The 13,807-nt window shown below is 50.3% G+C and overlaps 4 protein-coding genes across 4 annotated transcripts; 1 reads left to right on the forward strand and 3 right to left on the reverse strand.

Annotated features, from left to right (window-relative positions):
- Window positions 1-623: 623 nt before the first annotated feature.
- On the reverse strand, window positions 624-3,226 carry LOC115389737 (ras-related protein ORAB-1). The gene is made up of 6 exons (XM_030093280.1): window positions 3,047-3,226; window positions 2,361-2,433; window positions 2,181-2,276; window positions 2,004-2,099; window positions 1,587-1,718; window positions 624-1,477 (listed from the first exon to the last, which is right to left on the reverse strand). The coding sequence occupies exons 1-6, from the start codon at window positions 3,058-3,060 to the stop codon at window positions 1,280-1,282; spliced, it is 609 nt and encodes a 202-aa protein (XP_029949140.1). The 5' UTR covers window positions 3,061-3,226; the 3' UTR covers window positions 624-1,279.
- Window positions 3,227-3,727: 501 nt separating this feature from the next.
- On the forward strand, window positions 3,728-6,817 carry LOC115389736 (sprouty-related, EVH1 domain-containing protein 2-like). Its single transcript, XM_030093279.1, has 6 exons — window positions 3,728-4,025; window positions 4,421-4,595; window positions 4,681-4,849; window positions 4,937-5,001; window positions 5,116-5,268; window positions 6,110-6,817. Exons 1-6 carry the CDS (start codon window positions 4,000-4,002, stop codon window positions 6,755-6,757), a joined length of 1,236 nt encoding a protein of 411 aa, XP_029949139.1. The 5' UTR covers window positions 3,728-3,999; the 3' UTR covers window positions 6,758-6,817.
- A 1,118-nt stretch (window positions 6,818-7,935) lies between these two features.
- On the reverse strand, window positions 7,936-11,030 carry etaa1a (ETAA1 activator of ATR kinase a). The gene is made up of 6 exons (XM_030093386.1): window positions 10,881-11,030; window positions 10,322-10,444; window positions 10,167-10,237; window positions 9,970-10,079; window positions 8,442-9,481; window positions 7,936-8,350 (listed from the first exon to the last, which is right to left on the reverse strand). Exons 1-6 carry the CDS (start codon window positions 10,987-10,989, stop codon window positions 8,235-8,237), a joined length of 1,569 nt encoding a protein of 522 aa, XP_029949246.1. The 5' UTR covers window positions 10,990-11,030; the 3' UTR covers window positions 7,936-8,234.
- An 880-nt stretch (window positions 11,031-11,910) lies between these two features.
- LOC115390311 (CB1 cannabinoid receptor-interacting protein 1-like) lies at window positions 11,911-13,666 on the reverse strand. The gene is made up of 3 exons (XM_030094116.1): window positions 13,416-13,666; window positions 12,435-12,579; window positions 11,911-12,131 (listed from the first exon to the last, which is right to left on the reverse strand). The coding sequence occupies exons 1-3, from the start codon at window positions 13,592-13,594 to the stop codon at window positions 11,967-11,969; spliced, it is 489 nt and encodes a 162-aa protein (XP_029949976.1). The 5' UTR covers window positions 13,595-13,666; the 3' UTR covers window positions 11,911-11,966.
- Between the last annotated feature and the right edge of the window lie 141 nt (window positions 13,667-13,807).

The following is a 13,807-nucleotide window of genomic DNA, read 5'->3' on the forward strand; positions in this document are numbered from 1 at the left end:
AGATCCGGTTTCGTATCAAGCTTTACAAAGCTGGATCCATGCAGGAGTCTGCAGACACACACACACACACACACACTGGTGAAACTGGAGTAGCTAAGTTGTCATGCCGAGACTCCACTGTGTCCAGCACCAGGCCTTCTGTTGATGGTTTCTCGTGGGTAACCTGCCACTCCAAACTCTCCACCTCCCATGTGATGTCTTATGACATCAAAAAGCTCCAATCCATTTTTTCTTCTAAGTTAACTTCCTAATAACCATTTTTCCACTCCTGCATTTACAGTGTTATTTTGATCAATGAACCTGCATCTTTCATCATTCAACAATGCTTCACTTTACTTTTTTCATGCTAAAGTAGAAATACAAACTTCTTAACTTTCTCTCGCATCTGATATAAGCTCACTAATGGCGTGCAAGGTGACGGCAAACAGAATGTGACGATGCAGAATCAACCCGTAATGAGTCAACAGCCTGCATGTTGAAACAGATGAGCGAATGAGCAGCTTAATGTAAACATGTGCAGTATTTCTGGATGTTGTGCTGGATGGGTGTACCTAATAAACTGACCTCTGTGTGTGTGGGCGTGTAAGTAAAATAAAAAAAAAAACACACAACAAACAAGCAGCTACCAAACATCTCCTTTATGGTTTTAATAGACACTCAGTATAGCCACAAAAACGTCCCATCTGCAGCCGCCGGTCACGTGACAAGGTCACACGGCTGCAGCTTCCTCTCTTGTTCTCGTCCATGAACCACAAAGTCAGTCTGCACAGGAGGGCGGAGCTGAGGGGGCGGGGTCAGGGCTGCCACCTCTCCTCACACCCACAGGAATGTTAATAGCTGACACACAGCTGTTGGGCACATGTTGATGGTGACGATGATGATCGCGATGGTGGTGGGATAATTTGGCGACAAAGGCGTAAAAACGTGAATCTCCTGCCGCAAAGGCACGTGGATCGGACAGGGGGCGGGGCCAGTGGGCAGGGCCTTTAAGCGTCGTGTGGGGGTGGGGGAGGGGCTTAGTGAATCCTCTGGGTCAAAACTTGAGGGGGTGGGGCCTGTGAGGGTGGGGCATGTGGGGGCGTGGCCTACGTTTAAGCGTGTGCTTGGTTTGAAGGCTCAGAGGTTCACTGGACTGAGCTGTTTGACTGACATAAGGAGTGGGCGAGTTGGACGCTGAGTGTGGTCAGTAGGGGCGGGGCTTAACACCCTCAGCGTGATGCCTCTGCCCCCCTCCCTCCCTCCCTCCCTCCCTCTCTGTGGGGTAAGGGGGTCCGGGGCCTCAGCAGCAGCCTCCAGACGAGGTGTTGACGGGCTTGCTCTGGATCTTGACATTGGACTTGTCAGAGGCCCCGGCCGTGGCCCCAGGGCCCATCCTCTTCTTGATCTCTGCCGCCATGGTCATGAAGGCCTGCTCCACGTTGGTGGCGCTCTTTGCACTCGTCTCCAAGAAGGGAATCCCAAGATTATCAGCAAACTCCTGCAAGCGCACACACCAGAGATGACTACTGAGGCTTTGTTGCAGTTCTGTGGCAGCTGTGCATTGGCTGTGTAATAGTTTTTTAGCAGTAGTGTTGGAGTTGTGTTACCTTGGCCGTTGTGTAGTCCACCACCTTCTTTGTTGTCAGGTCACTCTTGTTGCCAACCAGCAGCTTGTTGACATTCTCACTGGCGTAACGATCGATTTCCTGAAGCCACTGTTTGACGTTGTTGAAGGACTCCTGAGGAGGAGCAGGACATGAAAAATAAAGAAGTTTATTAATCCATTCAACCATCCTAATCTTAGTGTACATGAACCACACAGATGAACAACAGCGAGCGGCCACAGTACAGCATGAGGGAGCTTCTGGGGTCAAGGATCAAGCTCAGGGTCACAGTGGTGACCGGTTGGTTTGACCCAGCTCACATCTGATGAGGTTTTGAGAGTCAGATTGTCTTGTAAAAATACTGCTGTAACTGATGGAAGTGACAGATGTGTGATGGATGTATGATGGGGAAGTGCTGACCTGATCAGTCACGTCGTACACTACAATGATACCATGAGCTCCTCTGTAGTAGCTGGATGTGATGGTGCGGAAGCGTTCCTGACCAGCCGTGTCCCACTGAAGACAGAGCACAAAGGTCAAAGGTTGTAAAAGTGCAACAGATGGGATTCGAAACAGCTGTGTGAGGTGGCTCCTTACAATCTGCAGCTTGATGGTCTTCCCGTCCAGCTCGATGGTCCTGATCTTGAAATCCACTCCAATGGTGCTGATGTAGCTCTCTGTGTAGGTGTCATCCTGGGAATCGAACACACACTCGGACAGCTGCAGGTCAACAGCACTCACAAAGCCTAACATAACCACAACCAACGACACACTTACCGCAAACCGCAGGAGGAGGCACGACTTCCCCACACCTGAGTCACCGATCAGTAGCAGTTTGAACAAGTAATCACTGTGAGAAGAAAACACGGCAGATCATCAAAGGGTCCAGCCATTCGTCTCACACACACAATCAAACACAGAGTGAGGAATAGACACACAAAGTCAGACAAATACACACAGTGAGACAGAAAAGGAAGGAAGGGAAGGACACACACACACACAATGAGTGAGACGCGCCCTGACGGACACACATTAATAATTCTTCCTCTGTGTGTCAGGGGTGCTGAAACCGAATCTAGGCCCAATGTAAACCCAAACCGAACTCTGCCTTAAACTCCAGTGTGAGCGGGATTAAATCCTGGAGTAAATCCCACTGTAAACACAGCAGTCTCATGATGTGACGCGTTAGCTCCCAGCTAGCCTGTCGCCAGGCGGCAGTGCTAACATTAAAGTGTCGGGGAGCGGCCACATATCGGCAGGAGACGGTGAGTCAGCGGCACGGTAAAGCGGCTCGGTGCGGCTCCGGACGTGTCAGCGGGCCGGAGTGACGATGTGAAAACCGGGCGGCTCGACGCTCGCGGCCGCGGACAAAGCAGCTGACTGTCCGTCAGGCTAGCTGCAGTTAGCTTAGCTTCCCCGGCTGAGCTGACAGGTCGCCAAATGACATTCAAACTAGCACTTACTATTCCGGATTCATCGTCGACTCCTACTGACAGAGTGTGTTTACAGTGAAAGCAGCTGGAGGTGGTTACAGGTGGAATCAAACTCGCGTCAAAATCCCGAAAAACAACCGATTTTGTTGAGAATTTGTAGAAGTGATCGCCGCAGCCACAACAGCAAAACACAAGCAAATATGGCTGCCTACCCGGAAACGCCGCACCAAGGGACTTCTGGGTAATGGAGTCATGCGTGCGTGTGTTCGTGTACGTGCGTGTTTGCGCAACAATATATGTGTGTGTGTGCGCGCGCGTGTGTGTAAACATTGTGTTTATGTACACAAAATATGTTTATGTGTGTGTTGTGGGTACAGGATGAGAGATGCTTCAAATACTTGATAAATGGAGATTAGCATTATTATTATTATTATTATTATTATTATTATTATTATTATTATTATTATTATTATTATTATTATTATTATTATTATGTGGTGATGGCACGTGACTCTGCGGTCCTCCGGGTCTGACGTCACCCACGCCGCTCTGCCGCTCGCGCTGAAGCCAACATGGAGTGAGAAGCGATGGGGCTGGTCGGGGACCATCCTCACCGACACCAGTGCACCGTGATCGGTCAGCGCGTCCCTGCCCTGTCCGCAGCGGCAGAAGGAGGAGCAGGGAGAAAAAGGGCGGCGGAGGAGGAGGAGGAGGAGGAGGGGGTGCAGGTTTTGCGGCTCTTTGGATGCGCTCCGCTGATTGAGCAGTGAGAGGAGGAGGACATTTATCCGAGTATCCAGGTACCACACGGCGGGATTACAGAACCGAGCAGGGAGCGGCAGAGACCGGAGCCGCTGCTCCCGCCGCTCCCGCCGCTCCTGCCGCTCCCGTTTCCTCTGCTGTTCTTGTGAAGAAAACATGAAGACACCGCGCCGCTTCGCTGCGGCGGACACGCATCATAGCAGGCGGTGAAGCGAAAAAACATGACCGAGGACACGCGTCCAGACGAGTGAGTACCACACGCACGCGCGCGCACACACAAGCACAAACTGTGAGCAGCCACACAGATCACATGTCTCATATGTTGCCGTGAAGGAGTCCTCCTCCACCACCTCCTTCTCACCCTCTTCCTCCTCCTCCTGAGAGTCGGGGGGGTTATTTGAGGTCGGGGAGGAGTGTGTGAAGCCTCCTGCAGGAGTCAGATGAGGCTCTGGAGGCAGATGGAGGAGGAGATGTTGGCTCCCGCAGGAGGTCAGAAGGAGGTCATCATCACCTTCATGATGAAGATGACAAAGACGATGAGCTTGCTGATGATGGTGATCTTGATGATGAAGATGGGCTACTGTTCAATCTTTGTGTTGTGGTGGCCTCTGTGTTTCTGTCCCCGTGCCCCCCCCCTTGCAGAGACAGCTACATGGTGCGAGTCAAAGCCGTGGTGATGACCCGAGACGAGTCGAGCGGCGGCTGGCTGGCTCAGGACGGATGTCTCAGCAGAGTGAGCGTGTGCAGACTGCTGCCAGGAGGACAGCCTGGACGCTACGTCTTCTTCATCTACGCGGAGCGGCTCACAGACAGACAGGTCTGTCCTCTGCAGGCTGACACACGCCATCATGGTGTGGTTTTCAAAAGTGTCGCCATGGTGACCGCCTGTTGTTTCCTCACAGGTGATCCTGGAGTGTTTCCTGAAGAAGGACCTCGTCTACACCAAGGCCACGCCCACTTTCCATCACTGGAAGGTGGACAACAGGAAATGCGGTCTGACGTTCCAGAGTCCGGCGGACGCCCGGGCCTTCGACCGCGGGGTGAGGCGGGCTCTGGAGGACTTGACGGAAGGTGAAGACCTCAGCCGACACGTTTTTCGGACGTGCTGACATGAGACCAGGACCTTGTGATCACTGCGAGTCTCTGTCTGCTCCCCAGGATCCACCACATCCTCGTCCACGCTGCAGAACGAAGCCGAGCTGGGAGACGACGACGTCTTCACGGTGAGGACCAGACGCCAGTGTTCTCCACCTTGAGAGTGTGTGTGTGTGTGTGTGTGTGTTTTTGGTGATGAGTGTGGTTCACTGTGCTGTCCCGTTTGGTTCCTTCCCCTTCAGATGACTGACAGCTCCTCCAGCTCGTCTCAGAGGAGAGAGAACGCCACGCACTCTGTGGCCCCGCCCACCTTTTGTGACGCTCGCCGGCACCACTGCGTTCTGGGACATTTCTACGAGCAGCACCGCCCTTCAGATCACAGCTTTCTAGAACAGGTGAGTGTGTTTTGCACAATCATATCCCCTCAACACAGGGATAGAAATGTTCGCGCTAGCTTGGATGATTCTGAGAGTTCGGTTGTCTTAGAATGTTCTTCTCAGTGATCTCTGTGCATTCCTGTTTTTGTTTGTGTATTTTGAATGTTGTTGGTATGTTTTGTTCTCTGAATGCTCTCAAGATATTCTTTGTTTGTTTGCTGCTCTCTCTGCCTGGTTTGTGTGTTATTTCAAAGTAATAAAGCATACCTTGAAGAAGCTGCTCTCTGCATTCACCCATCCTCTTAGTTAACCTTAACCCTCGAGGCATTACCTTTTTTTTGAGAAAAGTAAAAAATATTCATTGCCATTTGTCGAGAGCTTTAGGGTTCCTAATACTGCATCGATAACGAAAGTGTCTCCCCTCTTTGTATCCCAGAGATTGGAAGAGTTGGGTATCCTCTTGAGTGAAGTTTCATCTTTTCTTGCCATTACAACCTGCATGCACAAAAACCCGGCAGGCACAATCATCATGTCAGGTGGATTAAAACCCAACAGTACCACGTCTGTGATCTGATTCGGTTTTGATACTTTGCCATGAGTCCAGCAAATCCACTCCAGGCTGGGCAGGAGACATGGATACACGACAGTGTAGAGACCAGGACGGTTGACCAGTCATGTCATTTCACTACACGCAGAGTGGTTTCCCAGTCTTCTCTGTGTAGACGATGGAGATGAGGGTCGAGCTTTGAACCTGTAGCTTCCCATCTCAGGCCTGGTTGTCGAACCTGGAGACCACCGTTGCCGTATGTTCGAAGCGTTCTTACCATATTTCGAGGGTGTTCTTTCTGTGTTTGTGCAGGTGGTACACATGTTTCCACGCCACGTCAGCTTCCAGGTGGCGGAGCCAGAAATCGTACGCATAAACGGGAGAGAGCGTGCCTGGCTCACCGGCTATGAGGACTACCGCCACGCCGGCTCCACCCGTCACAAGGTGGCCACACCCCTCGACCCCGACACCCGACTGCCAACCAAGCACGAGTGCGGCTGCTTGTACCCGCTCGGCCGGGACGGGAAGCCCCGCCGCCCGCAGCCCGGCGGCGGCGGTGGCGGCGGCTGCTGCACGGCGGTGCTGACGGAGCAGCCGAGGCGGAAGGCGGACGGCTCGCGCTCGCTCTGCGTCTACTGTCAGAACGTGTTCGAGCACGAGGAGAACGGGCGCGGCCGCTGCCAGGAGGCGCCCGACCCCGTGCAGACGTGCATCCGGCGCGTCAGCTTCCTGTGGTGCGCCGACAGCCTGCTGTACCACTGCATGTCCGACCCGGAGGGCGACTTCTCCGACCCCTGCTCCTGTGACACCGGCGACGAGCGCTTCTGCCTCCGCTGGGCGGCGCTGTTGGCGCTGTCGCTGCTGGCGCCCTGCATGTGCTGCTACGCCCCCCTCAGGGCGTGTCACCGCTGCGGCGTGGCGTGCCGCTGCTGCGGCGGGAAGCACAAAGCGGCGGCCTGACGGCGTCCCGCGGGGAACCTTTGTGTAGTCGGTGTGGTTTTGTGTTGCTGATCAAAGTTTCTAGAGAAATCTAAAATGTCAATATACAAATATAAACTTTATATTTTTACAATCTGTTTTGTGTCTTTTTTTCAGAGGCTTCAGAAAGTTGGTTGTATTTTTGAAGCCAAGACTTATACAAAAAAATGGGTGTGTGAGTATGAGTGCAGTTTTATTTTGAAAATCTTGATATTTCCTTTAATCTCTGCTCAGATTTATTTGGGAAAAGCCTCCTCTTCCGGCTGCACTTCTTTCCAGTCTCATTTTCTTTAATGCGTCTCAGCCTAAAGAAGCAGGCGTTGCTGCAGAATTTCTTGGATCGGGAGAAAAATCCGAAGAATGAGACAACTGAGGACTTCAAGGCTCCCGCCAGTCTCCTAGTGAATTCCCATTGTAATGCTGTAATAAATTATGGCTTCGACGGATGATTCAAATGCTCCTAATCCACGTGCTGACCGGCCGAAGACATGAAACCCTCAAAACTGGTTCGCCACATCGAGACTCCACACAAGAATTTGAAGGTTTGAAGGGAAGAAAAAAAACACAGACAGAAACTAGTATTTAAAGCCACCACTTCATCAAATAGTGAGTTTAGTTTTGCTGTTTAAATTTCAATTTATCAGAAAGCGCATCACATTAAACCAGATGGACAGCTAGATATGATCCTGTGCTGTGTGTGACCTCCCCTTACTCACCTTCCTATGGCACTTCAGTTCTGTCCGCGGTGCAAATAAGGCTGAAGATACTAGGAATGTATGAATTTTATAGATTTTAACACAACTGTATTTGATCACACGTTTGTCTTCTTAATTGAGATGTTTCATACTAAAATATCACCACGTCAGTGAATGGGACTGCATCATTGCACTTCCACCAGCAGGGGGCAGCCTTCACTTCCATTCACAAACATGGCTTCTTTTTATTTTGGAACATAGAAGAATCTATTTAACCTGATTCTGAGTTGCTCTTCAAGACCGAGATGAGACAAATCCAAAGAGTGGCGACTGAAAGATGCATGAACAGGTTTGAATTTAGACTGAAATAAAATGAACTCGTGATGAGAATCAACTTTATTGGTTTATGGGATTTGTGAAAACAGGAAAGAAACCCCAGTATGTGTAACTGGTTTGAAAACGTAAGACTGAACTGTTTAACTCCTACTTAACAGTAGAAAACACACCAAGGATCTACAATGCTACACTGAGTTTCCACTGCAAGTTCAGCTGAGGAGCAACAGCCCACATCATCCATCTGCTCAGTGTGAGAGACGGCGCCTCCTGCAGGTCACACAGAGGGTATTAAAAACATCTCGGAGACAGGGAGCGGTGAGGAGCTTAGCTGAGGTTTCCACATGTCTCCACTGTCTCTGTCCTCAGCTCACCGCTGTAAAATTTTCAGGCTGCAGCTTCAGAGTGTCCAACACACAATCACTTCCTTCTCATCCCAAGCTGCCGGTTCGACTCCAGCCTGGTGCAGCCTGCAGCCTCTGCCTCCTCCTCTCCATCGCCTGCTGCTTTTTCATCTGGATCTCTGCATCCGAACACCTCAGAGACGCTGAAACACACACATATAACACAGGACTGTGAAACACACACGGCAGATTTAGAGATACACATGTGACTGTGAATTGCTTCCTGTTTCTCACCTGTGTTGGTAACCGTGGAAACTGGGTTGTTTGGCTTCTTGAAGGAGAACCGGTCTTTGTGTGTGCTTGTTGGGAACCCATCGTTCCTCCTGGGAGTCTCCAACCTGCCGAATCCTGAAACCTCCTGCTTGAACCTGACAGGTTCACCAGCGGTACTCCGATGCACAGGGGCCCCGGTGGGAACGGGGCCTCTGGAGGAGGCGTAGTTCGTACAGGTAGTGTCTGCTTTAGGCTTATTGAAGGGCGTGTGTGGAGCCGCTCTCTGGTTGGACGCAGGGACATTGGAGTCGACCTGCCTCTCCAGGTCTTCGCACAGTTGGCACAGCAAATCGTCGTCTTCAGCGTCGTCCCAAAGAGGCTCGGCCGAGAACAAAGCGTCCAGGTCGTCCAGCAGAAAGTCTCTGGTGGTGAACGGCGGCTCTGAGCGGCGGTCCGGTCCCTGGCTCACCCCACAGACTGACTCAACCCTTGCTCCTGGACTCACATTTTCCTTGTTTGCTGCTGTTTGGACCAATCTGAGAGCAGAAGCCGAGTCTGAGCTGCAGCCCGGTACCCGGCTCAGCCTCCCTGTGCCGGCTGCTGATTGGCGGAGTTTGACAGGGGACGAGTTCTGATGCCTCACCTGTCCAGTTCGAGGGATTGGCTTCTGGGTGGAGCTATCGATCGGAGCTAGAAACATCTCTGGATTATGCGCCATCTCCAAAACCAAAGAGTCGTTAAACAAGTGGTCGTTTTCCCAGTCGTCCTGGATTTCAGCACCATGCGAGGCGGTGCTGGTGGGGAGGGGTTTAACATCAACAGCACTGGGTCCGACCTGTGACGGCTGACTGAGCCGTCCGCTCAGGTGTTGCGTCGGTCCATCAAACAGGAAGTCCAGATCGTCAACCTCGGTGGGATGAACGGCGGTCTGATGATTCGTGGACTCCAACGCAGCATCAGTGAGGAGCTCCGGGCTCAGCGGGGGTTCGGGGGCATCGGGTCGGAACATGGTGAGGTCAAACTGTTTAGCGAGTCTCAGCAAATCGTCCACCACAGTCCGCCTGACAAAAAGAAAAAAAAAGAAAAAAGAACAAAAAAATGAATGAAGGCTCAGAGGTCAGCGTCACACTCTGAAGACATTGTCTTACACATTGTCCAACCTGTGATTTCCAAACTAGGCTGTGAAAGCATCTTCGCCATCCCTCTTAATAAAACCTCAGGTGTAACAGACCTATTCTACTGTGATCTGTTTCTACATCAGTGTGGAAAAGTTTCACTGTAATCACATAGAAACTTTCTGCTGAGTCAGCATCAAGTTCCTTTAAACTGACAAAAAAGCTCAGAAACATGAAGGAAAGTTGAGGTTTGTCCACTATCAGCTGTTTCTTGTTGCTGTCACTCAGGAATTGAGCATGGGTCTCCTGTGAGAACAAGCCTGCTCTCAGTGCTCCCTCCTCGTTCTTCAGCAGGTGCAGTTGGGCTCTGATGGAAGCTGACTCAGCTCTACTTCAGCAACTTTCCAATTTTCTGACATTCGTGTATCACTCACCGTGGAGACTTCCTGGGTTTCGGAGCCTGAAGGTCTGGCGTGCAGGGGATGGTGGCGCTGTCCCCAATCCACTGCTGCAGGGTGGGCTCAGGTACTGCCGGCCTGCCATGCTTCAGAGGGGTAACACAAGAGGTCAAAGGTCAGCTGTGCCTGGGGTATTCAGATATGTTTCTGAGGGGAGATGAAGCGCTGCTGACCTTCGGTGCGATCCTGCTTACAATCTCTGAGATGTCCACTCCTCTTGCCACGTGGTTTTTGCCCCGATTGCCTGAAACGGAATCGCAGGTGATCTTGAAACAACAACAGACATATAAGGCGGTCAGATGAACAGCATATCAGCTACCACAGTTACCTGATCGGCGTGGCGACGGCGATGTGGCATCCCACACAATGTCCTGCTGACAATCCGGGTCCTGCTGAGGAGACTCGGCTGTTCTGCATCGAGGCAGTCGAGACGGGGTCCGAAACTCTGCAACTGAACACACAAACATGACTCAATAGATTCAAACAACAGCTGACCACTGGACTGACTGAACTGTTGTAATTACTTTTTATTATGGTTTACAAATAACTGCTTCAGAAGTCTTCAAATTATTTGAATTGCTGACAAGAGTACTGACAGGATCTAGCAGGAGAGATCAAATAAATCCATTATTAGCTTCTCTTCACTGGCTTCTAGTGAGATTGAGAATAGGATTTGAAATCTTTTTTGTTAAACTGGTTTAGACTGCACGCGCGCGCACACACACACACACGCACACAGTGTAGTTCGTAACTTCCAATATTCCTCATGAATCCGTTGTGTTGTGAAAATAGTTTCTGTCAACTCCTGATTGTCAAATAGCTCCATGAGAAAACATGAACTGTCTTGTGTTTTCATGGAGTGTGGTGTCTGTGGGACTGGTCCTCACCGGGCCGCGGAGGCTCCGGCTCCGCCGCCTGAGACATCCTGAAGCTCCGGCTCAGGCGGCTCGCTCGGGACCGCGCACACCGGTGCTCCGGTGGTAAAGCTCCGCTCATGCTGCGCGGCGGCGGCTCCCAGGTCAGGGTTTAGCTGGTGGTTTAGCTCAGAGTCCGCCAAGGATTTGAACGTCCCGCCATGTTGTCTCCTACCCACAATTCAGTGCGGCGGTGCGTTCAAGTGTCGTAAATATGCGTCAGGAAATGCGACTTTTGAACGTAGGTTCGATGCACGCTAACAAACGCATACAAATAAATGTTGTGAAGGAGGAGGAGGAGGAGGAGGAGAGAGGGTGAGTGTGTGTAGCCTGTGTGTGTGTATATGTGTGTGTGTAGGGTGAGTGCAAAGAAGAGTCAGTTATAGTGGTTATAACACACTTGTCTTGTTTTCAGATTTATTGACAAATTTCACAGTTGTAACAAACACAAACAGCTCAGAGTGAAACAAATAAACTCCAAGAGAGCAGACACCCTCATGCATACTGCAGACACAGGACAGACTGGACACTGCAGACTGTCTGAGGACAGACTTCAGACCAAGGACAGACTGCATGCACAGACTGTCTGAAGGACTCTTTTCCCATGAGATTTGTCAACAAAATTGTCTAAAAACAGAGAAAAACTCTATTCTTCATCTGCAGCGTCCCCAATATAGTCTGACTGCAGGCTGACTGTGGTGTACAGTATGTCCTCTGTCTTTAATAAACATCCAGTCTGTCCTTTGTCTGTAGGGTCCATCTGTCGTCAGTGTTTACTTCTTATTCCAGGTGAAACTGTGATTTTGTCTCCTGTTGGGCTCAGGACAGACTGGATGTTCGAGTTTCCCCACTCCAAAAATGCTGAATGCTTTAAGTATTTTGAGGTTTCTCTCTCTCTCTCTCTCTCTCTCTCTCTCTCTCTCTCTCTCTCTCTCTCTCTCTCTCTCTCTCTCTCTCTCTCTCTCTCTCTCTCTCTCTCTCTCTCTCTCTCTCTCTCTCTCTCTCTCTCTCTCTCTCTGAGCTCTGGGGAATGGCTAGTACACCCAGCAGGTGTAGGCCTCAGTTGAAGGCTTCCTTGTTGATCCACATCAGTGTCCGGGTCTCGTTGGGTTTACACTCGTACTCGATGCTGCTGAACTTGTTGCCGAACTGGCAGTGCTCCCTCTTGTAGTAGTTGTAGTATTTGGCCTGCCAGACGGTCTCAAATGTCCCTGCCTTGTTAAACTGTAGAGGGAAAGAACACAGTCAGATTTTCAGACCAGATTTGTGATTTTTCCTTTTTCGGGTGCATCTGAAAGTCACCGCTATGGACTCTCAGCACCGTGACCATCAGTGTATAGAGTCACCAACAGTGTGAATACGCATGAAGCAGAGAGTGACTTACAAGTTAAGTTTATTTAGCAATTTTTTAAAAAAGCATGACCATCGAAATGTTAACAATCGGCTTATAACCTTTTATTTACCAGTAAGCAACCTAACAAAACCTGTTAGCATATTGAAAACTGTGGGGATGTTTTGTCCTCTCACCTCGATGCTGACTTCGACAGGCTGCCGGTCTCCACTCTTGGTGTGGGGGACGCCCTCCGTGTCGTACAGACCGTGGTAAACCACAGATTCCTCGTCCCTGGACTGCTGCTCCAGAGGGAAGATGATGCCCCCAATGTTCATGTTTCTGTCAGGAGGAGCAGGAAGAGACAGGAAATAACCTCACTAGTCTACTTCATGATGTTTGTGGGAGCTTGCTGCTGGAGTCATAATGAAACCTTCCACTAGACAGCAGAACTGACAGCTCACATTCACTGAATCCACAGACTGGAAAGACCCAACTTGAACAGACTACTACAGGAGAAATGCAGAATACACGTGACTTCAGCACAAGGATAGACTGCAAGCTACAAAATGAGAACTGACTGCATGCTACAGAACTTGGACGGGCTGTAAAAACTAAATTCAATTAAACTTGGTCAGATTAAAATTTGAAAAAGTCAAATCTGGTTAAAATTGGTCACATTTAGTAAAGATCTGTGAGATTATTTTAAAATTGGTTAAATTTGGTTAAGGGTCATTAGAAATGGTTAGATGTGGTTAAAACTGGTCAAAATTTGTTTGTAAGCTTAGATTGACATTCACAGTGAATTTCAAATTTAAAAGGTCATATTTGCTCAAATTTGGTTAAAAATGTGCAGATATGGTTGAAATGTTTATTAAAGTGAGCTAAAATGGTCATAATTCGTTAAAAAAATAATCCAAACCGATCCTTTTTGGTTAAAAAATGATCGAATTGAAATGAAATTGGTGGGATCTGGTGAAGACAGATCAGGTCTGCTTCTCGCGGACTCCTCCTCCCGCTGCACCTCCTCCCGATCGGAGAACCTGAACCTGCAGCTTCGTGAATGATTCAGGCGGGGATCGGATGCTGCGGAGCGGCTCCGTGTTTACGGGCGCATCCTTTCTATTCCGCGCATCCTCGGGGTGAAAAGCGCGTGCATGCGGACGGAGCCTCCTTACGTGGCCTGCACGCTCCCGGGCTTCATCACCACCTCGATCTTGTACTTGGAGCCGGTGAGCAGCTTGATGGTCCGGCTCTGGCCGAACCGCGTCCCGTCCACCTTGAAGAAGACCGGGCCCTCGTTGGGCTGGATCCGCAGCGCGATGGACAGGGTGATGATCTCAGGGACGTCGTCCATGGTGCTGCTGTGAGGCCTGGAGCTCGGTCCTGATGCTGAGGAGGAGGAGGAGCAGCAGCAGGAGGAGGAGGAGGAGGAGATCAGAGAGGAGGCTTCCGACAGGAAGCTTTCAAAATAAAACCGGAATCCTGATTAAGGGGAATGGATGCAAATGAAACCTCCTCCTCATCACCGCTCATCTGTAGCAGCTTGGAAAAACTCTTAATTTAAGTG

This window comes from Salarias fasciatus, chromosome 6, assembly GCF_902148845.1.
Source record: "Salarias fasciatus chromosome 6, fSalaFa1.1, whole genome shotgun sequence".
NCBI lineage: Eukaryota > Metazoa > Chordata > Actinopteri > Blenniiformes > Blenniidae > Salarias > Salarias fasciatus.